Source organism: Annulohypoxylon maeteangense (genome assembly GCF_022496945.1).
Source record: "Annulohypoxylon maeteangense strain CBS 123835 unplaced genomic scaffold GGS22scaffold_2, whole genome shotgun sequence".
Taxonomy (NCBI): domain Eukaryota; kingdom Fungi; phylum Ascomycota; class Sordariomycetes; order Xylariales; family Hypoxylaceae; genus Annulohypoxylon; species Annulohypoxylon maeteangense.
The window spans coordinates 1,714,203-1,740,356 of NW_025953249.1; the positions used below are offsets into that span (position 1 = coordinate 1,714,203).

The 26,154-nt window shown below is 49.4% G+C and overlaps 9 protein-coding genes across 9 annotated transcripts; 5 read left to right on the forward strand and 4 right to left on the reverse strand.

Annotated features, from left to right (window-relative positions):
* Positions 1 to 261: 261 nt before the first annotated feature.
* On the forward strand, positions 262 to 1,571 carry GGS22DRAFT_184627 (uncharacterized protein; the record flags this gene model as incomplete). The annotated part of the gene is made up of 2 exons (XM_047964209.1): positions 262 to 1,226; positions 1,313 to 1,571. 2 exons carry the CDS (start codon positions 262 to 264, stop codon positions 1,569 to 1,571), a joined length of 1,224 nt encoding a protein of 407 aa, XP_047822885.1.
* Positions 1,572 to 1,799: 228 nt separating this feature from the next.
* On the reverse strand, positions 1,800 to 4,637 carry GGS22DRAFT_153012 (uncharacterized protein). The gene has a single exon (XM_047959778.1). It carries the CDS (start codon positions 4,110 to 4,112, stop codon positions 2,235 to 2,237), a length of 1,878 nt encoding a protein of 625 aa, XP_047822886.1. The 5' UTR covers positions 4,113 to 4,637; the 3' UTR covers positions 1,800 to 2,234.
* A 376-nt stretch (positions 4,638 to 5,013) lies between these two features.
* Positions 5,014 to 7,187, forward strand: GGS22DRAFT_153013 (uncharacterized protein). Its single transcript, XM_047959779.1, has 2 exons — positions 5,014 to 6,276; positions 6,333 to 7,187. Exons 1-2 carry the CDS (start codon positions 5,511 to 5,513, stop codon positions 6,905 to 6,907), a joined length of 1,341 nt encoding a protein of 446 aa, XP_047822887.1. The 5' UTR covers positions 5,014 to 5,510; the 3' UTR covers positions 6,908 to 7,187.
* Positions 7,188 to 7,355: 168 nt separating this feature from the next.
* On the forward strand, positions 7,356 to 10,125 carry GGS22DRAFT_66738 (radical SAM superfamily-domain-containing protein). Its single transcript, XM_047967732.1, has 2 exons — positions 7,356 to 7,511; positions 7,568 to 10,125. Exons 1-2 carry the CDS (start codon positions 7,460 to 7,462, stop codon positions 9,859 to 9,861), a joined length of 2,346 nt encoding a protein of 781 aa, XP_047822888.1. The 5' UTR covers positions 7,356 to 7,459; the 3' UTR covers positions 9,862 to 10,125.
* GGS22DRAFT_66729 (mitochondrial import receptor subunit tom-20) lies at positions 10,125 to 11,495 on the reverse strand. The gene is made up of 4 exons (XM_047967731.1): positions 11,209 to 11,495; positions 10,812 to 11,057; positions 10,576 to 10,676; positions 10,125 to 10,502 (listed from the first exon to the last, which is right to left on the reverse strand). The coding sequence occupies exons 1-4, from the start codon at positions 11,267 to 11,269 to the stop codon at positions 10,389 to 10,391; spliced, it is 522 nt and encodes a 173-aa protein (XP_047822889.1). The 5' UTR covers positions 11,270 to 11,495; the 3' UTR covers positions 10,125 to 10,388.
* A 519-nt stretch (positions 11,496 to 12,014) lies between these two features.
* GGS22DRAFT_177690 (serine/threonine-protein phosphatase pp2a catalytic subunit) lies at positions 12,015 to 16,383 on the forward strand (the record flags this gene model as incomplete). Its single annotated transcript, XM_047963530.1, has 9 exons — positions 12,015 to 13,702; positions 13,753 to 14,080; positions 15,002 to 15,142; positions 15,254 to 15,295; positions 15,355 to 15,460; positions 15,523 to 16,056; positions 16,110 to 16,182; positions 16,255 to 16,304; positions 16,361 to 16,383. 9 exons carry the CDS (start codon positions 12,015 to 12,017, stop codon positions 16,381 to 16,383), a joined length of 2,985 nt encoding a protein of 994 aa, XP_047822890.1.
* Positions 16,384 to 17,258: 875 nt separating this feature from the next.
* On the reverse strand, positions 17,259 to 19,544 carry GGS22DRAFT_66767 (uncharacterized protein). Its single transcript, XM_047967733.1, has one exon. The coding sequence runs from the start codon at positions 19,319 to 19,321 to the stop codon at positions 17,273 to 17,275; it is 2,049 nt and encodes a 682-aa protein (XP_047822891.1). The 5' UTR covers positions 19,322 to 19,544; the 3' UTR covers positions 17,259 to 17,272.
* Positions 19,545 to 22,285: 2,741 nt separating this feature from the next.
* Positions 22,286 to 23,091, forward strand: GGS22DRAFT_66790 (COPI associated). The gene is made up of 3 exons (XM_047967734.1): positions 22,286 to 22,399; positions 22,493 to 22,564; positions 22,639 to 23,091. The coding sequence occupies exons 1-3, from the start codon at positions 22,380 to 22,382 to the stop codon at positions 22,940 to 22,942; spliced, it is 396 nt and encodes a 131-aa protein (XP_047822892.1). The 5' UTR covers positions 22,286 to 22,379; the 3' UTR covers positions 22,943 to 23,091.
* A 380-nt stretch (positions 23,092 to 23,471) lies between these two features.
* GGS22DRAFT_66795 (uncharacterized protein) lies at positions 23,472 to 26,079 on the reverse strand. Its single transcript, XM_047967735.1, has 3 exons — positions 25,492 to 26,079; positions 24,900 to 25,438; positions 23,472 to 24,843 (listed from the first exon to the last, which is right to left on the reverse strand). The coding sequence occupies exons 1-3, from the start codon at positions 25,812 to 25,814 to the stop codon at positions 24,026 to 24,028; spliced, it is 1,680 nt and encodes a 559-aa protein (XP_047822893.1). The 5' UTR covers positions 25,815 to 26,079; the 3' UTR covers positions 23,472 to 24,025.
* Positions 26,080 to 26,154: the final 75 nt, after the last annotated feature.

The window sequence follows — 26,154 nt, forward strand, 5'->3', positions numbered from 1 at the left end:
TAGTATGATAGTCAGGAGACTCGACCTTCAGTTAGGAGAATATATCTACCAACTCCGTTGTGTTTCTTAAAAGTACCGAGTAATGTGTTAAGTGTGAGTTATAAGGTACAAGATATCTAAAAGTAAATCGAAGTGAAATGTATCACAAACGTCCGAGTAGCTTAAGCACCTGTGCCTCTAAACACCTTACCTCCTGCTCTACCGAGCTATTACTACGTGATGGATTACACTGAACAGTTAATATGGTCGTGCTACGGCATAATGGAGCTCGATAGCCGCGAACATAACCGACACCGTCTCGAAGACATCCCCGCGAAACCCGAAGAGAACTTCGTCATAGGGATATCCGGATGCACCTCCGCCGGCAAGACCACACTCGCCCTCCTCCTCGACGTCGTCCTGCGCGAAGCCGTCTGCCGAATGGCCTCCGGCAACCACGAATACAACCCCGAGCTCCCCCCGCACACCGCCGTCATACACCAAGACGCGTATTTCTTCAAAGACCGCATAGAAAGGGGTCCGATGGTCTCGGTGCAGCCCCTCTGGCCGGAAGATAAACTCGTGGCGAATATGACGGGCCCGAACGACCCGCCGATACTGGTAGAAGACCGCGATTGTGTGGGGAGCTGCGACATAGAGCTTCTCGCGAAACATATCGACGAGCCGGACGAGCGCGCGAGGACGGGGGTGCCGAATCCGCGGTTCTTAACGAATCTGCAGGAACGCGCGCGGATACACGTTGAAGGTGACGAGGAAACCGAAGACGGGGAGCTGGAGCGCGACGATATATCCCCCGCCGCGGCGGCCGCGGCGAACGAGTTAGCCCCCGGGACCCTCGACGCAGCCGTCGAAGCCATGCGCGATGCCTTCCGGCGCGACACGACGAGGCTGGCGCTGAAAACCCAGCATATCCGACTTGATGACGCGGGCGTGCCCATCGTGCCGTTCCGGTTCGTTGTTGTGGAGGGGTTCACGCTGTTCGCGCGGGACGCGGAACATGATCCCATCGGACGGTCGTCTGCTTCGGCGTCTGATACCGAGGCGGTGGCGCTGCGGTCGTTGAGACGCGTGCAGGATCGGTTTGATGTGGCGCTTTTTTTGCCGGTGGAGAGGGAGGAGGTTAGGGTACGGCGGTTTGGGAGGAGCAGGTATTTGGATGTGCCGGAGGGGAGGAGGAGGGAGGGCGAGGGGTGGAAGAGTGGGGGGTATTTTGATCAGGTTGCTTGGTGAGTTGGGCTTTGCTTTTGTCTTGTCTATCTCGTTGTATCCGTATGTGGCTGTACTGTGCTGATGTTTCGTCTCGTGGATCTAGGCCGCATTATGAACGCTACCATCGACATATCCTGTCTCATCTTACCGAGACGTATTCAAGCGACGAAGCGTTGCGAGAGCGGGAGCATGGACGACCGTGGTGCGCAACGAATGCATGGGAGCGCGATCCTTGCGTCAATGGTGTTCATGTGCGGCCGGCGGCTGTGAGCTCCCTCGATGATACATTGCTATGGGCGTCCTCGGTTGTTGGTGGCGTGCTGGCGGCGAGGCAATTGCAGGATTGTGATCACGATTCGTAGGGTCGGAGTACGTCATCTTTCCTCTTGATGTATATAGTTCTCTTCCCACTCGTCACATTCATGCTGGGGTAGGCTACCTTTATGTTAGGTATACGGATATACTCCTGGGTAGGGGTTAGTCAGGTAGTTGGTTAGTAACGAGGAGTCAAGGGCTGGGCGGTGATATCCACATATACACGCAGAATAAAAACAGCATTTTCAATCAGCGGCGCACAAGCTTGGGAAGGATCTCGGTATAAGAATCATCAATTATTAGCACACTTGTCTTGCAATAGCCTACTAGGTACCTAATTAGTGAGGCGTCATGTCAGATTTGTCTTGCAAAAAGCCGTCTCGTGTCGCCCTCTTCGTCTCGTAAAATCGGGCTTGCCTTGCCACCGTCTCCTCCCCTTCGGACCGGGTATCCTTTCCATACAATGCGTCCTATGTCTGTCCTGCGAAATGCTGTTGTTCGTTCCTATGCGTCTCTTTATGCTCCGAAAAAAAGAATGCCCCTAAACTTTTGATTGATTGCGTTTGCGAATTGGGCGCGGGAAAATGGGGACCGCGCACTGTACGTTCAATTCGTTCATATACAGTTGGTTCCAGAATGCCTTACAGCAATATCACTTAACTTTGGCTTGGTGTTGCTGTCTCTAGACACCTGTAGAGGTAATTAGTGTGTTAGTATCGATCTCTATCCCTTCGACTTCCGCGATCATCTCTGTAGCGGCGACTTGGTCGGTCGTCTGAAAATCGAGGGCGGCCGTTGGCACCTGATCCGGAAGAATCTCCAGGACGGAATCGATCGCCACCTCGAGGAACGCCGTGGAAGATCGGCATACCACCACGACGTCGACCACCTTGACCACCTCGGCGAGGACGTGGTGGATCGCGTCTCTGGTCTCTCTGATCACGCTGGTTATGCTGGCGCTCACGTTCCCGATGGGGCGGGCGGATACCTAAGAAGATCTCCGGGCCTCTGTCAACGAGTGTATCACCATTCTCGAAATAGTAACGCTTGTAATCTTTGCCGAAGTCTCCGTCTAAATTCTTAGTCTTCGCTGCCGAGATTGTGTCAAGTCGTCGTCTCACTAACTCGTCCGAGACAGGCTGGTACGTGATGGTAGGAAAGGCACGAGTTGGCTGTCCGGCGTCATCCAGTCGTGCCATCCTGTTAGGATGCATCGCCGCGCCGCCACGACCTCCAGTGAACCCGCGCGGCCCCGTAGGTGCGCCTTCGATGCCGGCGAATGGTCGGGACGGCCCAGTGGGAATAGACTGCTTACGCTCAGGCGGCGGCTCAGGTGCAATAAGCGCTTGCTTTGGCGCAGGCCCCGTGCTGTCGAATTCTTCGAGCTTGGCAATTACATTATTATCCTCATCGGTACGGTAGACAACCTCATAACGATTTGTCGAACCACGTCCTCCGGAAGATGTCTGCTCCATATCAACCCATTCCTCGAAGCGCTCTGACGGCATGAAGTCGACCCACAAAGCCTTGCGGTTGGTCTCGTCAGGCCAGACACGGTTGTGAAGCGCAGTGCGTACTCTTGAGGCAGACGATATACTATTAAACACCACAAACGCGTGTGTTCGGATGTTGTCAATGTAGAAATCAACGATTGTACCATCTTCAATGGGAGCGCCTACCGGTGTGGCGAGGCCTAGTAAATGATCCTGAACCGCCTGCGCTCGAAGGGGTCTCATGAAGTCCTTAATGTAAAGTGCACACGTGGCTGGGTGAATGGACGGCGCGACATCGCGTTCTATCTCGGCTGGATACGCGTTGTAAGTTTCTTCTCGGGGGCGCGTGTCCTCGTGACGTTCCTCGAAGGTTGGTTCGGCATTATTCATCGTGATGTCTTCAGGGTGTCCGTTCTGAGCAGCTAAGGGAGCATTATCCGTAGGACTAGGTTGGGCGATGCCATCATCGCGTTCAGGCTCGGGCTCGGGCTCGATTGGCGCGTCATCCTTAGCGCCTTGCATCTCGACGTCTGAAGGAACAGAGGTATCTTCCTTTCGAGGTGTTGCCTCGTCGACATTCTCCGGGATCGAATCCACAACTTGGCCTTTTTGGCTATCGCAATCTTCTTGTCTAGCTCGTTTATGTGTAACCTCGTGAGTAGAGGGGGCGGGACTCAACGATCTTCGCTTTCGTTTCTGCGAATCCTGTAAAACCTCGGTCGCTCGTAAAGGGGTTGCGCCAGAGGACGACGGAGCCGTGATAGACTGAGCCTCGGCTGTAGGTACAGCTGCAGGAGTTTCCCATTCTGCCTGCACGGCTTCGTTTCCGACTTCAGCTTGCTTAGGGGATTCATTTGGGGGTGTTGGTTCCGCGACTTCAGGTGCCTGAGGCGATTCGTGGTCGGGTTGTGGCTCGCCGTTCACATCCTCAGTATTCTCGACAGCTTCGTCAGGGGAGGGAGAAGCCTCCTTTTCAGATTCCGCAGCTGTCAAACGTGCTACTAGGTCAGCTTTGAGGCCATTCTGAGGCAGGCCGAGGCGCTTAAGCTCGGCCTTTAGGTCAACGACCTTGAGTTTGTTCCAGTCTGTAGCCATAGCTTGCGACGGGAAAGGGTATGGGAATGAATGGTAAATTTATGAAAGTATGCACATTTCTTGTATGATTCTTGTCAACAAGAAAAGGAGGTTTGTAATCACGATTGAGTAGCTGGGCGCGTTCGTATGTAGGTAATTGATTATCTGTGCGATGAGAGAAGATGTTCCGAATTATCGTCAGGGACTGAAGGTAGCTTTGCTCGGAAAAGAAAAAAAAAGTGGAAATTTATAAAGTGCAAACGAAGTAAAGGGTTGCCGTATTCGTCTACTATGTATGCTGGAGAATATCGTTGAGAGAGACGGGGAGCTAAGAGGGGAATATGTTTTAAGCTTTACGTTGTAATTGTTGTACTTGAAAAGAGTAGATAGAGGGATGCGCCGAAGAGATCATGGATCATGAAGATGTCATCTCATTCAATGTTGGGTTTTGGTGCTAGGTGTTTAAGGTTAAGTTAGGCCGGCGCGTGTGTCGCGGTCTTGTAGTCTTGTAGTTACCAGGTTACTTACCTGCCTACTACAAAAAATTTCATAGGGGTAGCCGAACAGTTGGAACTCGGCTGCCAACCCTGAGCTAATAGTGGATACAGACTGGAGGTATTGATGTCGCATCACAGGGTACCTAGGTACCTAGGACTTAATATTATGTAGCTGCGTGCAGGATCTCATTATGTAATCGGTAGATTTATGCTATCTATCCCATTTTTGGACTAGCTCTTGACCTCACAGCGCCCAGAAATGCACGCACTTTGCCATACCTAGTACGGTTATCTTTCAGCCAAAATACAACATAAAGCGACCACCCACACGTGCCATTCATAATCAAGATTCCGGCAAGAACGATCAGTCCTTATAAGTTTAAAAACATCTGTAAGTAGTAGCTAAGAAATCTTCGTAACGATGGGCAGCTACGTAGGTATAGAGTAGGCAGTTTCAAATTATTGTCAGTTACGAATTCGCATTCACCGGAAGCGGCCTACCTGTGACAATTATCCACTTCATACCTCCTTTACTACTAGGTACTACCATCATTGTAACTTTGTAATTCATTTTCAATTTGGTATGTTCGACCTGACCAAAAGCGGTACAACACTTGGGCAGTTATGTGAAAGACATTGAATACCTGCCTAGTAGTTGACGAGTCACCCTCAATCAACTGTGAATAACATCTTCACTGGTTTCGTCCAATAAATCAATGATGTTCATATCATCTTTTTTCTTCCTCATTTATCCAGCATTATGAGAAACAGAGAGCTCCAATCCAACACATCTGATTGAGTGCTGCGCTCCTTTGCAGACTTCTTTGCGATTCACAATTCACGCTTTACATCACCCATTTTATCACCCTCAAATCCTTTGCGACAAGAATCTTAGAACAGCAAAAAGTCCACCACCGACAACATGGCCGGCTTCACTAGTTGGTTCTCTCGCAGTGCACCTAATAGTTCGCCTATTACACCTGCAGGTGCGAATAATGGCTTTTTGAGAAATAGGATCTTTGGTGGCCGTGTTACTAAACATTCCTGGACACCTAAGAAGAAAACGCATGAAGAATTGGCCGACAAAGTAGAAGGGCGTGGGTGGAAAGGACTTCCAGGGACGGGAGAGGATGCGACTCAGTCGACCGACGATGAAGAAGCTAGCCACGTTATTAAAAAGGAAGAAGATAGTGATCATTTCGAAGAAGACGAAATTCATGTCCACAACCATAATTATGGGGACGACAAGAAGGTAGATGACAGGCCAGAAACTCCAGATCGCGTGGCAGACAGCTACAACAACGTACTCGCCATTGCATCAATCGAAGACGAATTGCTGCAAGAACCCCTAGAGCACCCTGCACATCACCACAATGGAGCCGCCAGCGACGTGGAAGAAGAAGAAGAACGCATCGCATTAAGTGATGATGGAACTGCAAGCGAATCAGAAGCATCCTCAACTACTCAGGAAACAAACCAAGACTATGACCCGGAAGATGGGTGGCGTTACGAACAGGTCTTCCTCAATCAAATTTTGAGGGGACGAGACGAATACTCGCTTATGCCCTCAACTTGGAAAATGCACTTCCGGGGGATTCCTCTGCCAGAAGGCCTTTTCTACATCAAAACCCACGCTGTAAGCACCCGGCCTAGGATATACGCGCGCACGGAAAGGCTCGAATATCGAGGTATGTTGAATTTATTATTGCCAGCTTGTTTCTCACATCAGCTAATTCTTGAATAGGTGCTATCGCGCTTCGTAGATTGATGGATATTCACGGGCGGATCCGCGACATACGCAAAGCAAGAACAGATGCTACGCGAGATGAAGATGAACGACGAATCGTCAAACATATTAGGGGAAGGGTTCAGGATGTCCTGCGTTGGGCTGAGCTCGATGGGGACATTGCTAAGTACAGCAACTCCTTACCCCCCAACGTCCGATTAATAGAGATGTATGATGCGGACAAAGACAACATGCATGTACCCATCCAGGACAGTATGGCGGAGGTGGCTGCATCGTGGCGGGAGGTATTAAACCGTATACCCAAAGACCAGAGGCCAACACCGCCGGTAATATTCGGGCTCGTCATCTTCAAGCACATATTGTTCATCGTCACATTGGACTCACAAGACCCGTTATCTTGCTGTCACATCCCAATCCAAGTGAATTTATCGGAAATGAACCAGAACCAGTGGAATGCGCTGGCAATTATGGTTACTGTCTGCTGGGCCCGAGATCTATTCGCAGATGTGGCAAGCAAGATTCCCGATTTACTCTTGGAGGACCCGAATGTCGACAGCGACCCGGATGCGTAACATACGCAATACCTACCCATAGAGGAGGATAGCGACAAAGTTCTGACAGGTTTCCTTTGTACTAGCGGACTCAAGAGATCCTTGCTAATGAGAAGGATGGATTGAAAGTTACTCTTGTAGGCGTCATATTTGGATTGCGGATTGATATCAACTTTTTGCTGCTTATTGAGACCAGCTGAGACCAATCGAGGCCTAGATACCAAAATAGTACGGCATAGCTATTTGAATTATTGCTGATGATACCATATTATCTCAAAGTGTAGTCAAAATTAGATTGACTAGTTCCGTTGTTGTATTGTTCCATAGTCGTTTTCCGATGGGTGGAAATCGACTTCAAGGTTATGCCCCGGGGATCTATTACCCGTTATCGATATCGATATTAGTGATCTGGGGGGTTATTGCGGGGCTCTTCCTGACCTAAATTGCCCTTCTATTTAAAATTCTACATATGCGACTGGTTGCTATTAATGCCCCGCTAAGTTTCTCTTGCTCATCTAGAAAGAAAACTCGAAAAGCTGTGTCAACTTCGACACCACGACCGCACTACCAACTATGGCAAGCGGAATAGGGGGGCTTGGTTTAGATACCAATGGGCCTTTCAAGGGTAAGATACATACCTGGTACTCGAATGTATGTGAATAATTGCTTACAATCTTTTAGGTATCCTTGACATCTGGCACGAGCACCGACCCTCGATTTTATTTGCGATAACCTGCACCTTAGTCGTGGTCTGGTTGTACATAGAACTCCTTCAGAAAACCAGTACCACGGCCAACGTATCAGACCTAGATCAGCAACTTACGAAGATAATACCGAGAAGTAATGGGATAGCTCCGCAAGAGAAGATCGATTTGCCTAAAGAAAAGGCGAAAGAGGTTACTACTGGACCGCGTCGCATCAAGGGCGAGCTACGAAGAGTAGATAATACACGAAAAGACATAGAACCGAGTCGCAAAAGTCCCATCCAAATACTCGTGTTCTATTCATCCCTGACCGGAAGCACGGAGAAGACCGCCGGTGGAATTGCCGAAAATCTTGGTACTTTATTAAGAGAGCGAGCCAATAACTCTGGAAAGTCTTTCTTAAGCCCCGTCGTCTTAGATTTGGCCCAGATAGATTACGATGAGTATTTCATCAGTGCACCTAAACCGACGGACCAAGATATACCGGTGGACTATTTCTATCTTCTGTTAGTACCGAGCTATAACATCGACTCTATCAACGATAATTACCTCGAGCATATGAGTGAAACCCATCACGACTTTAGGATCGACACAGCTCCACTTTCGGGTATACTAGGTTACTCTGTATTTGGCCTGGGTGACAGAGAAGGATGGCCGACTGAAGATGAAGGGTTTTGTTTCCAGGCTAAGGAGGTTGACAAATGGATGGCTAGATTGACGGGTCGTAAGAGAGCCTATCCCTTAGGAATGGCAGACACAAAACGAGATCTAAGGGAAAGGTTAGATGAATGGGCAGACGGTGTGAAGGATATCCTGGAACATGTCGCTCGTACAGGATCTTTAGGGGAAGGAGTCCCGGGAAGCGGAGACGCCATTGAAAGTGACGAAGAATATGGTTCCGGCGACGACGATGACGGTGAGGTCGTTATCGACCCATCTTTAACGACGAGCAAGGCAAAGAAGGGGAATGCTGCAAATATCGAAGATGTTGAAGACCTTGGGAGAATTATGAAGGCCTCTCAAAACAAACCCGAAAAATCGATTAACCCAACACCAATCGCTGTAGACTTCACAACATACAACAAACCAAAATCGAGGAAACCGCCGGTGACAATCAAAGAGATGGTACCCAAAAACTCACCTACTTATGCATCATTAACTAAGCAAGGCTACACTATCGTAGGCTCGCACTCAGGGGTTAAGATATGCAGATGGACCAAGTCAGCGCTCCGCGGGCGCGGCTCCTGCTATAAATTCTCATTCTACGGCATCGCGTCGCATCAATGCATGGAGACTACACCATCGTTGTCCTGCTCCAACAAATGCGTCTTCTGCTGGCGACACGGAACGAACCCGGTAGGCACGACCTGGCGCTGGGTCGTCGACCCTCCCGAGACAATCTTCGACGGTGTCAAGGCCGGCCACTACCAAAAAATCAAGATGCTACGCGGCATCCCCGGCGTCCGGGCCGAGAGGTTCGCCGAAGCTATGCGCATCCGCCACTGCGCGCTGAGCTTGGTGGGAGAGCCAATCTTCTACCCTCACATCAACGAGTTCCTCGCGATGCTGCACGGCGAGCGCATATCCTCGTTCCTTGTATGCAATGCGCAACACCCGGACCAATTAGCGGCGCTTAAAGCTGTCACACAGTTATACGTATCCATAGATGCTAGCAACAAGGAGTCTCTACGGAAGATCGACAGGCCGCTGCACCGCGACTTCTGGGAGCGGTTCCAGCGCTGCCTGGAGATCCTGCGCGAGAAGCGGAATAAGCAACGCACCGTCTTCCGCCTGACTCTTGTTAAGGGATTTAATGTAGAAGATGAGGTTGAGGGGTACGCGGACCTAATTGAGAAGGGATTACCATGTTTTGTCGAGATTAAGGGCGTGACATACTGCGGCACGTCGAGCAGCGCAGGCGCGGGCCTAAGTATGGCGAATGTACCGTTTTATGCCGAGGTGACGGAATTCGTCACCGCGCTCGATAAAAAGTTAAGGGAGAGGGGGCTGAAATATGGTATTGCGGCCGAGCACGCGCATAGTTGTTGCGTACTTATTGCTAGTGAGAGGTTTAGGGTGGATGGGAAGTGGCATACGAGGATTGATTACCAGCGCTTCTTCGAACTGCTTGAGGAACGGGGCGCTGATGGCGATTGGACGCCCGAAGAGTATATGGGTCCCGAGACGCCCGAGTGGGCGACCTGGGGAAATGGCGGGTTTGATCCGAGGGATGTGAGGGTGGATCGGAAGGGTAGGAAGATCGAGGCTTGATTACCTGTGGGTACCTAGGTAGGTATAAGATGCATGGTTAAGGGGCGTTGGACTATATCATCACACTTGAGCAATCGAGTTGGAGTCAGCTGGGTAGAGAAAATAAAGAATCATGGTCCATTCGTTTGTCTATACCAGCCACCGAGCATGATCGTGAAAAAATGTACAGCGGAGCCGCCCTATCTACCGGAACATCCGAACAGGAAGAGTATACGGCCAGGCGCATGCTGCTGACCGATCATTATATCATACATGGTATTCAAGGTATTCCTTTCTGCGTAAGTGCCTAGGTCCCTTCTTATACCGCGGGAACCATTCACTGTTTTTGGTCAGGGGCTTCTCGTCTATCTCTACCTGGAGGTTGGCGTTTTTACTTAACCAATCCCTAGGTGAGCGAAGCCTATCTACCAATCGTCTGTTTTCATGTGGGAAGAGTGGAGGGAGTAGTAGTGTCGTTTTAAGGATTTCAGTACGGATGAGGATGATGGGGTGTATTAGACTCCTATTCTTATCCTATTATCCTATTTCTAGTCCAGGCCTGCGCTAGGTAGGTCTGAGAGGTTGATGCCGCTGCCGCCGCCGGCGCCAAGGTCGAGGTCCTTGTCGTAGGCGATCATCTCGGCCAAGACATCTAATACTCGCTGTTGCGTAGGGGTATATGGTTAGCGGGATATTCGTGATGGCGAATGTGCGATTTCGCATTGGGCTTCTTACCTTGTCCACGGTCTTGTCATAAATGCTGATTAGGTCGCCCGGAGTTGGGTATACCTTGAGAGCCTTGTAGAAGGCTAGCGCGGCTTCCATCGTTCGAGATGCTGTAGGGATCGCTCAGAGTTAGCGCTTGTCGCTCTTTGTTTCGGAATAGCCTCCTATAATTTCCTCCCTTTTTCTCCTATCTTCGCCTCTCCTCCGGCTCAATGATGTAGACCAAGGGTATATGCGTGACTTACGTTCTGCGGCGAGCATTTCTCCCTTTTGAACATGGTCCATGAAAAACTGCTCCTTCTCGTTGACGCCCGTGGGGAATCCCTCCTCCTTAGTTGCGTCGATTACTAGCTGGATGTCCTTGCGCTTCTGCTTGTTGAACGCCTGGGCTTCCTCCTTCTCCGCGCGCGCTTGTCGTCGCTCTTCCCGTCGCAAGTTTCTTCGGAAGTTGGGGTCTACGCGACGTTGGTAGTCGAAGTAGATTGCGTATGCTGTTTCAAGACGGACGTATTAGCGGGGTTGCACTTCGGACAGGGAGGGTTGCCGAGGAACGACGGCGTTGCGAATGGGAGAATTGTCCTCATTGACGGGAGTCGCGGACATAGTTGAAGTAGGATCAGGAGGAGGAGTAGGGATGTGTACCTAGTAGACTGGTGGCCGCCGTTGCGGCTGATATCGTCAGGACCGTACTTGTTTGGACCATTGTGACGGCTGTGGTTGTCCCGTGTGGGGGTGAGGAGAAATCGATTAACTGGCTTAATGCAGGGCGGTTGCGGTTTAAATGATCTAATCGAATTCTACGATTTGGTCGTGTCGTAGTTGCTATCTCTTGTCCGGTACAATGCGAATCGTTGAGGTTCTGCAAGGTTACTTCCTAAAAAAGGTCTTCAACGATAAAAGCAGCACTTGAGCCTTCCGTAATTTTTTTTCAATGCAGCTTAGCTCGATACCTGACCGTTGACGTGCCATGGCAGCTTAAGCCCCAGATCCTTGCAACCCTCAATCGCGCTAGACATAGAAATGGACTAGCGTATCCGCTACCAAATAAATCCGGCCGATAAAGTAGGCGGCATCAATGGGAAGGAGCGTTGTCTGTCGCATAGCGGCATATGAAGCAATTGAGTGTCTGTGCCCCGTTCAGCTAAGCCGTCTCTACCTACATCTGTACTTCGACTTTGACCTTCAACCTTCAACCTTTAATGTCCAACTGTTCGCCTTTATAACCGTCTCAATAGAAGAACGGCATTGAACGACCAACCCGCCTGCTGGATGCACTTGATCTAAAAAAGCACCTTGAACTGGGGATTGTCACTCATTATCAATCCCTATTCTTACGGCGATCCTTGATGGATCGTTACGTATACCGACCACGCTGAACCTCCTGCACAACCTCTTGCATTCAATTACACAAATCGCTCCCCGATTCTGTTCTAATCTAGACACTCAATATGTCTGAGGAACGAAGCAAGATATCGCTACGCACCGGCCCTAAGAGGAAAGCTCGTCCTACTATCAGCGCCCCCCGCCAAATCTCCGAACCTATCCCTAACAATGACGTCCCTGTGCCTCGCAGCACCGGTGGACGACCTGGCCCTGGTGGTCCACCGCCACCCCGACAGCGACAACCCCCTTCAACCAGTGGGAAGACTAGCGATCTAGTCAAGCGACGATATTCAACTCGTTTTAACAACCTCCCTAGTGATTTCGACCCGAATGTTCCCCCAGTACCTTCCATGCCTAGCTTCGATCCGTCGAGGTACGATCAGCCCGCACCACGTTCCCGACCGCCCCCGTCCCGCGATGGAGGTGCACCCAGGGGCGCGCCACCAACAGTTGATCCAAAGGCACTCAGAGACCCAAGGCTGATACCTGATCAATATGTTTCAAACATTTTGAGCGAAGCTACCGAAGACGAAATTCGAGATTACGAAGTTGCCTTGCGCAAATTGAAGAACAGGGCTTCGGCAGATTTACAGCAGAGTGTCTACCAAAATCGGGCACAGTTTATTAAGATTAGCAAGGAAGCCGAGAAGTTAAAGGCAGAGATGCGCTCTTTACGCAATCTATTCAAAGAACTGGCCACGAATACGAACGCACTCAGGGCTTCATCTGGAGGCAATAGCGTTTCTATAAACGGCGAATTTTCGAGCGGCCTCAGTAAGAGGGACAAACGCAGCTCAGTGGCCGACAGATCGGCTCTCTGGAATGCCCAGATGCAGGCTCTCTACAAGAATGTCGAAGGTTCCCAGAAGTTCCTTCCCAACTCGATGGGTAGACACGTTGTCCAAAATGCCGGGCCCTGGATTGAACTTGACAATGCGACATACAAATCGAGGAGATCTATGCAGCTATTTCTCCTTAATGACCACCTACTCATTGCATCGCGTAAGAAGCGTAAGACGGATAACCCCAACGACATACGAGGTCCGGCGACGAAGCTGGTTGCTGATCGTTGTTGGCCATTGTTGGACATCGAAGTCGTTGATATGGCTGCAACTAGCGATTCGTACAGCGGCAGGAACAAACTTGCGGATGCTATCATGGTTCGAGGTGTCGGCCAGGAATCTTTTATCTATCGGACGGAGAAGTCAGAAGACACCGAGAAGGCAACCCTGGTATTGAACATTAGAAAGGCAGTTGAGGAACTGCGAAAGAACTTGCAATCCGAGTTGGAGGCTAATAACAAGGCTAAAGAGACCATTAATTATTTTGCCTCTCGAGATCCGGGTTTGCTACAGAAGACGGAGCTCCTCGAGACGCTATCCGATATCAAGGATATGTTGATCGAGGTGGATGGGAAGCAGCATAATCTTCGCTGGGTTGAGGGTCAAATGGACGAGCTCGACATCGATATCGCGCTTCAAAAATTCGAGCTAGCAGTTGACCGCGTCGAGAGGATGCAGAAGCTTGCTCAAGGGCTTAAGAACAACATTATCGCGCAAGACTTCATCAACTTCAAGGTCGAGGAGAGATGCACGAAACTAGCTGGACTTATCATACGGGAACTTATCGACGCACATAGTCAGCCACTCAAAGCGAAGCGTAATGTCGAGTGGTTAAATAGGCTTGGGTTTGAGGATAGTGCAAGAGATGCCTATCTCAAGGCTCGTAGCGATCTAATTCAAAAGCGCTCCAGGTATGTTATGCATGACTTCTGGTGGATGTGTAGATACTAACTCGACATAGGCAATGTGTTTTCCAGGGTGACCTCCATCTTTACATCTGGCAGATCTCGTTTGTCTATTTCAGCATCATCAGAAATACCGTAAGCTGTTTCCAAAGCTGTTTCCCGCAGGCGATGATGAGCGCCTGCGTGAAATGGGCCAAGGAGGAAGTGGACGCATTCAACGTGATCCTAGCTAGGCAGCTGAGTAGCACAGAGAGGAACGGAGTGGTATGGAAACAGTGCATGGAAAGAGCAAAGATTCATGCGAAGATGCTGGAAGAAGTACAATTAGATTTCCGAGATCTAGTTGGTCGGGATGTCCCCCAGGGCACGAAGTCCAACGACCCGGTTGGTCTTGGGTTGGCATAGGTCTCCCGTATTCCTATTCCTAGGTAGACTGGATGTATACATTAATGTAGTATGGTACATATAAGATTAGCTGGAGGATGGTAAAGGGTATATCAATATAATTCAATATATTTACACCTACATAAATATTTGTCATCTAACTCTCACCCATATAAATATATCTTGACAGATACTGGTATAGATATAAGGGACGGGAGCCGCACGTTAAGCGAAAACTGACGTATTGCGAGGGTACGTACCCCAGGGTAGCGGCTAGCCTGGACATGTGAGCTGGTAGGTACAATAGGTTGGTATTTGTAGCGCTGTAGCGTCAGTACCTTACGTTAGGTACCTAACCTCCCTTTTGTAAGGTCCGACCGCATTCTATTCCACCTGTGACTTGCTATCTTCAAACAAAAGAAAAATCCTACATTACAATCGACCTGATCCTTTCTTGATACTTCCTTGAATTAGTAGGTAATAAGTGACGATCAAGGGCGAGAGCAAGACAAACAAGCTTTCGTCCTAAATTTACGATTGATAGATAGTTGCCTACCTACTTTTTATTTTCTACATCCTCGCGCTATATCGCGAACGATACCCATCTTGCCCATCTTGCCTGTCCTAGCCCCACCCCAAATTCCACCACACCTAGACGAAAGAGGGTGCTGCGCTTTTCCTGCTGCCGTTTCAAACGTCATTCCAGTTGTCAACCGATCCCCCGACTCCATCGATTCCTCGATTTTTTATACCAAGCTATTGCAAAATCCCAACACGCGACGCGAACACAATTACACATAACCAGACGATCCACACTATACCATCCTGTACCATACCATACCTCGCCACACCTGACCGAACAGCAGCTTCTCCTCCACACATTGCTGCCATTGTTTTATCATCATGGATACAAACATGGAGGACGTAGGGCGAGTCCCTGCCGAATTGGCTCCCTTACCCGTCACAGAGCCGACTACGATCCCCACTCTCGATGGATGGATCGAGAGCCTTATGAACTGCAAGCAGCTTGCCGAGGTCGATGTCCAGAGACTTTGCGAGAAGGTGAGTAATCCGTCACCTTCGTGGTAGCTTACAGCAACTCTTTACAGTCCAATCTCACCCTCTTACCATCTCAACCATCGACGCTATACTAATACGTTTCATATTGTTTAGGCTAGGGATGTATTGCAAGAGGAATCAAACGTTCAACCTGTGGTATGTTATTATTCTCATCTCCGCCCACCATCCCATCGCAGTCATTAACATATACCTAGAAATGTCCGGTAACGGTGTGTGGCGATATACATGGCCAATTTCATGATTTGATGGAATTATTCAAGATCGGCGGCCCCAATCCCGACACCAACTACCTATTTATGGGTATGTTTTACCATACGCGACCAAAATACTATAAAGGATATTACCACTGACTACTATAATAGGTGATTACGTTGACAGAGGATACTATTCTGTCGAAACGGTTACATTGCTCGTCGCTTTGAAGATTCGATACCCCCAACGCATCACCATCCTGCGCGGAAACCACGAGTCCCGCCAAATCACCCAAGTCTATGGCTTCTATGACGAATGCTTGCGCAAATATGGCAATGCCAATGTCTGGAAGTTCTTCACCGACCTTTTCGACTACCTTCCGCTCACTGCGCTCATCGACAGCCAGATCTTCTGCCTCCACGGCGGCCTCTCCCCTAGTATTGATACACTAGATAACATCCGAGCTCTCGACCGGATTCAAGAGGTTCCCCACGAGGGACCCATGTGCGATCTGCTCTGGTCCGACCCTGACGACCGATGCGGCTGGGGTATTAGCCCCCGAGGTGCCGGCTATACTTTTGGACAGGATATTTCCGAAGCGTTTAACCATAATAACGGCCTCACGCTAATCGCACGCGCCCATCAGTTGGTTATGGAAGGGTACAACTGGTCGCAAGATAGGAACGTGGTCACCATCTTCTCTGGTGAATTCTATTCCTGTCCCTGTCCTACAGAATAATATACTGATCATTATTAGCACCTAACTACTGCTACCGATGTGGTAATCAAGCAGCTATCATGGAGATCGACGAACACCTAAAATACACATTGTAAGTGGCTCATATCGAACTTGGACCACTTTGTGGCCTAGCTTTTGAGTAAATGCTTACGCTATTCTGCAGCTTACAGTTTGACCCATGCCCGCGAGCCGGTGAACCGATGGTTTCCCGACGTAAGCACCTTTTAACTCCTTCTGATCGTTAGCAGTTAAACTAACCATCTTGACAGGCACCCCGGATTACTTCCTCTAAGCTTCCGAAAAGATTTGGTGTCGCACCTTGGAGATGCGGTGCGCGGATTCAAGGTTTGGAAGGTCTTTAGGAGGGTCTTCGGGAGATACGTCGAGACTTGGTCGCCACACCCCCCTGTCTTTGCCGAAAGTCAAGGTGGCGACCTATGCATGTCGGCTGCGTCAAACACACACATAGGGGTTACCTCCCTAAGAACTCGAATGTCGACGGTCTTTAACTAGACCGCCTCCGACACGCTTCGTGCTACGCTACGGAACGGCCCCACCTACCTCACCTTACCGCGTTTCCGCCCCTTGGTCTAATTTTTGCCCATTCTTATGTTGGTGGGCAAATACATGTTTTGAGCAGCTTAATGCGAAGTACTTAGGTAGATACTTAGGTAAATACCCAAGCATTAGACACGAGTAAAAGGAGAGATATAATTTCTAGCATCCGTCGTGTGGTGAAGTGGCTTTATGTAAACCTGGTGGCGGTCTTTGGGGGCTTGTTGATGCTTGTAAGTAATAAGGAGTAATCAAGGAAACTATTGATCTATATCCCAAGTGGGAACCGAGATTGCTATTGTAATGCCCTTCGTGTAGGCGAAGTACTCATCCAAGTAGCGACATTGGTGTAGACTATTCAGTCCCAGATTGACGGATACTAATTCTCGTTGCTTGATATAAACAGTAGCTAGGTATAATTACTAACAAAGATGATATCCAGCGGTATACATATTCGCCGGGCTATCTCATGTACAATGGTTCCCCCCTATTTCCAGGGTTCAGATCTCCACATCTTCTTGGTTAGGGGAATATCGAGCAAACAACAATTACTTCGATCCTCGAACCCCCCTTTTCTTCCTCTCCGGTTCATTAACTAGCAGTCGAGTTACGAGTACCTAGAGTACCTACATAGTCCTCGACCGCCACGACCGCATCGATCGCTGACTCCCACCCCCACTACTCTTCCCACTATTAGTTCCTTCTTCGACTTCTACAGCCTCCGCGCTTTCTCTTTCCCCTTGTACCTGTCCTTGTCCACCGCTGCTTCCTCCCGTGCTATTACTACTCGCACTCCTATCAGTACTACTATTACTACTATCGCTATTACTCGTCCCACTATCCTCCGTCCCGCTCATAAGAGCCGCACTACTACTACTATTACTTCCACTTCCACTCCCACTCCCACTTCCACTCGTACTCCCACCCCGCGAACTCCGCCGCACGTCATACCCCCAACTATCCAACGGCCACGGCAACGTCGCGCTCAGCAACTCCAGATCGAGATCTAGATCCGGCAGGATCGGTGGTCCGACGAAATGCACCGCTGCGGGCGCACGCAACCCGCTGTTGGGCGTGTAGGCGTGTGTGTGCGTGTGGGAGTGTGAGTGGCAGGGGACTAGTGCTTCGCGCGACCCGCACGGGGAATGCGTTGCGGGCGTGCTCATTAACGGGTTTAGCGCTGAGATGTCTGGCCCGTAGACGTCGGCTTCGCTGTTTATGCGCATCCGCAGGAGGGCGGCGCGCCGGGTGCGGGTGCGGGATTTGAGGTTGGGCCGGGGGTTGGATGTGTTTTTTAGGGCGCTTTTTGGGCGTGGTTTGGTGGTGTTGTGGTGGTGGCTGTGGGAATGGTGGTGGGGGTACGAGTGCAAGTGTGTGTAGGAGTGGTTGTGGGTGTGGTATTTCAGTGTTAGGTGCAGTGTTTTGTCTTTACGGTTTAGGCTGAGGTTGGTGGTTGGTGTGTTTTGCACGGCGGTGTTCGTGGTGTCGGTGAAGGACTCGATGAGGTGTTGTTGTGAGGATGAGGATGAGGAGGGCATTTTTGCTGTCATTGTTATCGTGTGTGGGAGAAACGGGGGGCTGGGTGGGACAGAGGGACTGGAGGGTTGGCGAAGCATTATTACGGGCTTGCTGGTTCCCATTAGGGGTAGCTTGCCCTCAAGATGGCTGCTGTTTGAGTGTGTTGATGGGATAATAGGGGAGTATTCCCCTGGTCCGCGCGCCCCGTCCGGCACGATGAAGCGTCGGTCGAATCGTGCTAGGAGGTACGCTGTCGATACTACTAGGTCCGTCACGAAGTTGAACCCGTAGTAGCACGCTCGACTGTGGAACCATGCCGGCGCCCTGCCAGGCCTGCCGTCGAAATTCACACCCACTCGAAACGCGGCTCCTAGCGTAGCAACTAGTGCCGCGAATACCAAGAGTCCAATCTTCGCACGCCATCGTCCGTAACCGAATTTCTCGACGTGAAAGCGCCGCGGGTGCGTAGCGGCGGCGAGCGCGACTATAGGCACGGGCAGAAAAGCCAAGCACGCAAGATACGAGCCAGCGAAGAGCTGAACGGCACGGTCTGCTCTGCGCGAAGCTCGGTCCAGAGTGAAGAAACTGTGGATAGTCGTCACAATAGCCATAACGAGACAGCACAGCACACAGATGATCAAAAACCAGACAACCACACCAGCGGCCCGACTCCAGCCCAGACGCGGGTGGTAAGCGCGGAGAACGCGCTGGGTGAAGAACAAGTTGATGATGAAGATCAGCACGGAGCCGCACTGCGTCATGACGCTGGCCGCTATCACGGCGTTCACCGCCTTCGGGTACGAGGCCCAGACCATGCGCGCGGCTAGTGAGACGCCTCGGAGGAAACATAGAGCGAATAGCATTCCTGAGAAGACGAATTTTAGGTTCCGCTGTTTGTTGATTCTGAGGATGGCTAGGTGTGCGAAGGCGGAGAGGAGGAAGAGCAGGAGCAGGACGGCGGCGATGGGGTCGTCGATTGAGGGGGTTGGCTCGCCGCCTACGATGGCGTTGGTTGAGGCGTAGGGGGGGCCTGGGTGTTTGGCTAGCTGGTTTGTGATGTGAGTGTTGTTGTTATTGTTGAAGGCGTATTTGGTGTTGCTTACTTGACTTGTCCCAGTGCTCCCGTGGGGAGCTGGTGCTGTCCAGTTCCCCGTCATAACTCTTTTATCCCTCCAAAACACCTAAGGATATCGATAGACGTCCTAAAGACAAAACCCAGAGCAGTAGCCTGTCTTACGACTTTACTTCTCGCCTATGCCCAACCGGTAGATGAAGATATCAACTCAGTCATGGGACGTATGTTACGTTCGTATCATGAGGCCTCGAGGCAGCATCGTCAGAATGATCAAAGTGGTCAAAGTGGCTAGGGGGCAGTTTCTTAGTTGACATTCAAGAAATACCAAAAGACCGAAGAAATGCGAGGGACGCGTATGTCGTAATGAGGATTACGAACTTATATCGGCCTTCCATATTTCCCCTCTCTACGCATAACTTCTGCAGGTTTCTCGAACCCTCCTAGAAACCTAGACAGGCTCCAATATGCACCATCGAGTGTGGCACTCCAACGTTGAGATATGGAGTTTATGATGCCTTGCTACGGAATATGAAGAATGACATGCCGATATTACCTCTCCTCTCCTTGGCCAATCGCAATGCCATCGGCAAGAATGGTGAACGCCGATGGAAAGATAGAGTTTGGATCCCAAACGTGCGGCATGTCTATTTGGTTGATGTCGGGGTAATACGAAACAGCTTAGATCGAGCGGTCATAGAAAGCATTCCTTGCTACCACCTACGGAGCAGACGATTCTGTAACTTAGTTCGGCCTCATCGATCCTGTACTCCTGGATTTGATCCCAAGTTTATATTCAAATATGACCTGTTTTCTACCACGTATAACATCGAAATTACATCAAGACAACTAAGCTATGAGATTGACGGCGACGATGGAAGAATACCGATTCTTGAATTATGTGTATGAAAGTTCCCCCTCGGACCCGAACGTCGATAGTAAAGGTTATGATCGCCACTTTAGTCTCGAGAAAGACCGGACGAAAATATGAATAGCAACATTAAAGTTCATGAGCGAAGGTTGAACTGACATCCCATTTTACCCTCAGCAACCAAAGGATAGCACCATTTGGAGAGAAGGGGGGCTCATGTCGTTGTAATGTTTCAAGATAGCCAACCCAGTTCCTACAAGATGTGTGTGATAAGTCTTAAATCTGCCTCGTTACATAATATAGGCAATGTCTAACATGAATTTTTACTAAACCTGTCACTCTCTTGCCCCTGATCTATCATTCCCTTCGGGATATCTGAAGTGTCAACATTCGACTCTCTTGTGACTATTCACAGATTTTCTGGAAGTTTTGGGGATCAGACAACGCGGTCTTGATACACGGCGGTAGCCCTCTGGAGGGCACAGTGCACTGCGTCCCTTATCGCTGTCAGAATATCGGAGCTCTGCATAGTCGGCTGGGTTGGGATTAGCTTAATCTATATGTAAATGTAATATGCCTAAATACCTCCAATAATACGTATGCATCATATACTTTGATATCAGGTAGCTTCCTATGGCCTTAATTTTAAATAGGGTACGTATCCATTGTTCTGTTGGGTTCGACTACTGTTCCTGTAACAAATCTCCTGATCTTGGTGAACATTACAGTATTTGCCTCATAAGGGAAAATCTGCTTGGAGATGGCGTCGAGCGCAAGTGATATGTCTCTTAATTCTTGAATTTCTCTTGATACTCAGGATCTTCAAGAATGTCGTACATAACATATCAACACGGGCTGTACCTAACACATATGTATGTTAGTACGTAAAGAGAAAGGGGATTATGGAAAGAGTATGAATAGACTCAATTACGTATTGATCTTTCCAATGATCTATTTATCACCGAAGGTGAGTTTCCCCTGAATACTCTCGTCTGTCTCAGGTGCTGTTGGAGGTAGTGTGGAGATTTAACTGTTCTTGACAGAAGTGAAAGATCACGAACCTATCGACTTTGGCCGTGGTCCCGTTCCATCCAGATCATCTGGGTTCACTGAAGTCATCAGCTTCATTGCAATTTTATTTATTTATATATAAGGAATGAGTGCGCGAAGTTGACTTATGAATTGATTCATGTCTTGGTATCCCCCTGGGAGAGGGCGAGTATTCTTTTAAGGAACAATGGTGGAAGCGTCTTTGAATGACACATAAACCTGATGTTCTATGTTGCGATCCTGACGATTGGCTAGGTGAATATCTTGCAATCTGAGTAGGTAGTAAATATATATGTATTGAGTCTTGAAGAGAACGCCACCTTTTATATTTTGCTCCATCTCTCCTACGTAGGTTGTAATGATAAGAGGAAGAGGTTAGGTAAAGCAATACACATATTCTAGAATCTAGATAGATTATATACATTTTTCTTTCTTTTTATAAATGTCATAGATCGGTTCTTATAAGGTAAATGCTATAGTTTGATGTGTTTCCAATCCATAGATGACAGTACGTAGTAAATAAATCGTGTAGTATGCGTCAGACGGGAAACGTGCGGGCAGTATCAGGTCGCGCGTAGAGGTGGAATCTTGGGTTAAACTAGTGACTGAGGTTACTGCTTTATGTATGATATGGACATTGGATGTCATATCAGAGTCATTGATGCCTTTTCATACTATGCAGGTATATACACCAGATATTATCGTCGCTTTCAGCTGTCGCGAGAAAATGGCGAGAAATCAGCGAAGTTGACTCTTCACCCCAATTCCCGATAAGAATGGTTAATCTGCGCCACATCTAAGATAAGGCTGAGCAGACGTGGCTGAATTAATAGATGACGACAACCCCTGCACCCCTGTCGGCACTAGCGTAGGTAGCTCGCAACATTGGAAAGCTCTCCCCTATCGAAAGAAAAGTTAGCTCCAGCCTCCTGACGCAAACCTAACACAAACATCCCCCATCCGTCCATACAGATCGTAGCCGGAAAAAGCGTCTGCCTGGAGCGAACTATCCTTATTCTACCCAAGCCTGTCATCGCGAGCCTCGTCTAAATAGCATCATCTCTATCTCCCTTATTACTTATAAACATACCTACCATAAGTTCCGCGCGTCCCTTTGTCCTTGGCAGAAACCACCGTTCATCGAACCGACTCAACATCAACTTTGATTCATCCATATAAATCTATCGCGCAAAATAGTTACATACCTAACCGAATCGCAAAGATGGATTTCTCCGACTCATTGTACGCACCCCCTTAACCGGGTTCCCTTTTCCTTCGTCGCGTATACATCCACCCCGATCTATAAAGCGCTAACATCAAACTTCCCCAATACAGCCGAATCGTCAACCTCGCCGTGGGCGTGATCATGGTCCTAGGCGGAATATCGCAATTCTTCAACGCAAGCTTGTACGTCCCCTCCCCTCCCCCTCCCCTCATCCTCGTAACACAAAACAACACACCATACTCACCCACCGCCCCAGCCAATCCATCATCATCGGCGCGTACGTCCTAATCTTCGGTCTCGGCGTCGCGCTTCTCGAGTTCCAGATCCCGCCCCAGGTATCGCGGTACGCCTCGTTCATGTTCTCCTTCATCGGCCGGGGCATCTTCTACGTCTTCGTCGGCTCCATCCTGCTGAACAACGGCGTCCTGCGCATCATCGCGGGCTCCATCGTTGGCGCCGTCGGTCTCGCTTACACCGCCCTCGAGTTCGTCCCGTCCGTTCAGCCTCCTGCCAATATGCGCGAGGCGGACGACCAGGGTTGGGGCGCTGAGCAGGTTTAGGTTTGACATATGAATCTATACGTCTTTTTCTCGCGAGCTCGCCTGCCCTGCTAGTGAGCTTTACCTACCCGAATATTTGTCTTTGGAAAAGTTCCCGGATACGTGTCGCGGGTATGCTGGGACGGCAGGGAGCGAGAGAGAAAGAGAAACAGAACGAGAAACAGAGAGTACGAACGAATCCCTGGCTTGGAAAAGGCGGTTGGTTTACCTGTAAGGGTACCGAGTGACGAGGTGCGGCAAGGACGGAACAGAAGTCGGTTTCTAACCGAGACTGACGATACGAAAAACCTGGACGAGATTAAAAAATTGCGGCTGGAATGCAAGTGTTTAGAAAGTTAATTCGATGCTCCGAGTATAGGGTCCGGTTAGGTTGGGGACGATGGCCTGATATGTACGAATAAATGCCGTGGATTTCACCATGTACGACCATGTCGATGTGCAAAGAGTCTAGACGTAAGAGACGAGATAGACTCGATCGAATTATTCTACCCATGATATTATATGCTTATGAACCCAATTCTGAATATTGATGCACTTTTTGCTATTAAACATTACGTCGCCGAAGATATTCATATAAATAAGCTCATTAATTTCATCTGAGTTGGGCGGTTATATGCGAGGAGCTGCCTAACCTATGCTAGTAGTATAAGAACAATACTACGAAACCCGACTTATACCGATCCTTTGCCTCCGTCCGTGTCCCGCCCCTTTCCCATAGTTAACCCTCTCTATAATTCATACGAAAGATTCCTTTTGAAAAATTCAATTTCCTTTAAAATTTCCTTCGCCGCGGGGATTTTGCAACCACGTAATGCAATTCAGAACACCTTGCCTCCTTAGCCCTCTCCTGTATTTTGGAGACTCGTGTACGCCAAGCACATATGCTACCTAGGTATGTTGTTTAAAAGCAAATGCCACTAGCTAAGCTCTACCTTTTGACGCCTCAGAACCTTTGGCTCGCCCTTTTTTGTTTTCGCCATGTTTCCGTAGAGCAACGCCGATAATTCCAGTCGTAAATCTTGATCATCAAAGCAATAAATCATCAGCGCTAATTAAAAGGAGTTTTCGGTAAGACATTAATGACTATTTTTGTAGTGCCGCCATCTCGCGTTCCTTGGCCGCGAGTAATTGGCGCATTCGTTCTGTTTCCTGTTGTAGTGTCGCTAATCGGCCGGCTTTCATCCTCTCATCCTCGACCGTGCTCTCTCTAGAATGGAGGCTCGGTAATATGTTGGAGGAAACCAATTGCGGACTTGGACTCGGTGCTAATATGAGTGAATTCGCTGGCGACCGAAGCCGCAACGACTCGGGTGTGCTCTCGCCCGGTCGAAAACTAGGGCTCGATTCAAACGACGGATTAAGGAGTGACTTTATTGATGATAACCTTTTAGAGCTATCGTAGCCCGGTTCGCTCGGCGCGTATTCCGACTCGGTTCCCGAAAAGGAGCGTTTCCTCGACGGAGAGAGAAACGAGGCTGGGGACAAGGACGACTGACGGTCGCTCGAGACCGAGATAGACGTCAACGGAGCCAGACGATTGTCGTCGGTAAGAGAATCCCGGATATCGAGAATATGATGTGGAGCGCTGGTGTTATGATATGCCATAAGGTCGGTGGATACTGGGGTTGATCCCGCACCAGATCGGATCGGATCGGGAAGCAGTGTGAGAGGATGCTCGGTTTTACGTCGTAGGCCGAGATTAATAGATCCATCTTCGTTCATACTACCCCGTTCCATGTCGGATTCGGCATACTGGCTCTGCTGTTCAATCGAATCGACCGCCATCACATCATCTACTCCGCCATCCATTTGACTTGCTGGTATTACACGTTTCCTCCTCTTGATGACGGATTTCTTCATCGTTACGGGCCGGTGAACTCCGTGGAGTTTGTAGTACAATCCTGTGATTCATGTTTAGTGAAAATTTCACGAATACAACTTTAAGCACACCACATACCGCAGGCATTGCATATAGTATGGCCGGATTCATCGCGACGCCATAACGGAGTTATCGTAGTACCACAATTTTGACAAGCTATAACAACTGTTGTCTGAGCAGAGGCTTGTTGTGCATTTATGTCAATTGGAGCTGGTCCTTCTTCCAAAGGCGTCCCCTGCTCATTGCTGGATTGTCGATTTTGGTTTTGGAGTTGGGCACTTTTTGCCACTCGGTTGTTGTAAGCTGGGCAGCCACTACATCCTTCCGCACCACCCGTACCATTACATCGTCCTCCGCCCGGACACGATCCGTTAGGCATCTGATCCGCCGCGACATACGTTGCGCCTGGAATATTCGCCGAACTATTCTGGGAGCAGGAGCTGGATGGCGGCTTCTCGGGCGTTTTCTTCGGCGTGGTAGAGATCACTGATGGCGGCCGCTTGAGATTCGTCGGACGAGACGAATTCCGCGCCTTTAGATAGAGTCCACATGCGTTGCAGATGGTAGCCCCCTGCGGCGAACGTCTCCATAGCGGCGTTCTCGTGGTGCTACAATTACTATGATGGAATTAGGACTCGTCGGTTACTTCTTTAGTAGCGAGTCTACTTACCTGCACACCTGGCCGCCTTGATTAGACGCCGAGTTTGACTTCGTCGTTGCCCAGTTTTCCTGACGGAGTGTATCAAAGGGAGAAGGACTTTTGGAATGAATTCGTTCGGATCCTTGTATCGATGGACTGGGCGCGTCCGAAAAATCACTCTGACTTAAGGCTGCTGGGCTTCTCGAGCCAATGGAGGAGGCATTTTGGATGGACATGGTTTCTGACGGTTGGGTGCCCTCTCTAGAGATGACAGGACGTGTGGGAAGCGCAGTTCTCACAGAATTCGGATCGGACCTGGCAACATTCGAATATGGATAGGGAGCAAACTCCATGATGACTCCCCGTCGATCAAACCCTCTCGAAGGAATTGGCCTAGTCGTGACACAGCTACGGCGGTCGTCGCGATAGGTACCTTTCTTTGTCCTATGATAACATGGGGTTCCGGATTAGAACCCAAAATTGGGAAATAGTCCTTAGATGGGGTAGATGATGAAATGCCGATGCTCGATGCGAGAACTCTGTTCTATTGTTAAGATATTGGCGGCTCAACGAACGAGAGCGGTGGTGGGTCAACTAGTAAGTGATCGACCGAAGAACCGTCGCAAGGGCTACAGTATGTCGTGACTGCTCGTAATGCTTATTAGTTTGAATAGTGGCGACTGGTAGTCTATA

Bases quoted from the DNA above. Each gene is read 5' to 3' on its own strand.
- GGS22DRAFT_153012 (XM_047959778.1), bottom strand. From the start codon at position 4,112: ATGGCTACAGACTGGAACAAACTCAAGGTCGTTGACCTAAAGGCCGAG.
- GGS22DRAFT_153013 (XM_047959779.1), top strand. From the start codon at position 5,511: ATGGCCGGCTTCACTAGTTGGTTCTCTCGCAGTGCACCTAATAGTTCG. The intron at 6,277-6,332 runs GTATGTTGAATT...ATTCTTGAATAG, and splicing joins GGAAAGGCTCGAATATCGAG to GTGCTATCGCGCTTCGTAGA.
- GGS22DRAFT_66738 (XM_047967732.1), top strand. From the start codon at position 7,460: ATGGCAAGCGGAATAGGGGGGCTTGGTTTAGATACCAATGGGCCTTTC. The intron at 7,512-7,567 runs GTAAGATACATA...ACAATCTTTTAG, and splicing joins TACCAATGGGCCTTTCAAGG to GTATCCTTGACATCTGGCAC.
- GGS22DRAFT_66729 (XM_047967731.1), bottom strand. From the start codon at position 11,269: ATGGTCCAAACAAGTACGGTCCTGACGATATCAGCCGCAACGGCGGCC. The intron at 11,058-11,208 runs GTACACATCCCT...GTCTTGAAACAG, and splicing joins GGCGGCCACCAGTCTACTAG to CATACGCAATCTACTTCGAC. The intron at 10,677-10,811 runs GTAAGTCACGCA...CGATCCCTACAG, and splicing joins AGAAATGCTCGCCGCAGAAC to CATCTCGAACGATGGAAGCC.
- GGS22DRAFT_66767 (XM_047967733.1), bottom strand. From the start codon at position 19,321: ATGACGGGGAACTGGACAGCACCAGCTCCCCACGGGAGCACTGGGACA.
- GGS22DRAFT_66790 (XM_047967734.1), top strand. From the start codon at position 22,380: ATGGATTTCTCCGACTCATT. The intron at 22,400-22,492 runs GTACGCACCCCC...TCCCCAATACAG, and splicing joins ATGGATTTCTCCGACTCATT to CCGAATCGTCAACCTCGCCG. The intron at 22,565-22,638 runs GTACGTCCCCTC...CCACCGCCCCAG, and splicing joins CAATTCTTCAACGCAAGCTT to CCAATCCATCATCATCGGCG.
- GGS22DRAFT_66795 (XM_047967735.1), bottom strand. From the start codon at position 25,814: ATGGAGTTTGCTCCCTATCCATATTCGAATGTTGCCAGGTCCGATCCG. The intron at 25,439-25,491 runs GTAAGTAGACTC...ATTCCATCATAG, and splicing joins CAAGGCGGCCAGGTGTGCAG to TAATTGTAGCACCACGAGAA. The intron at 24,844-24,899 runs GTATGTGGTGTG...CATGAATCACAG, and splicing joins TACTATATGCAATGCCTGCG to GATTGTACTACAAACTCCAC.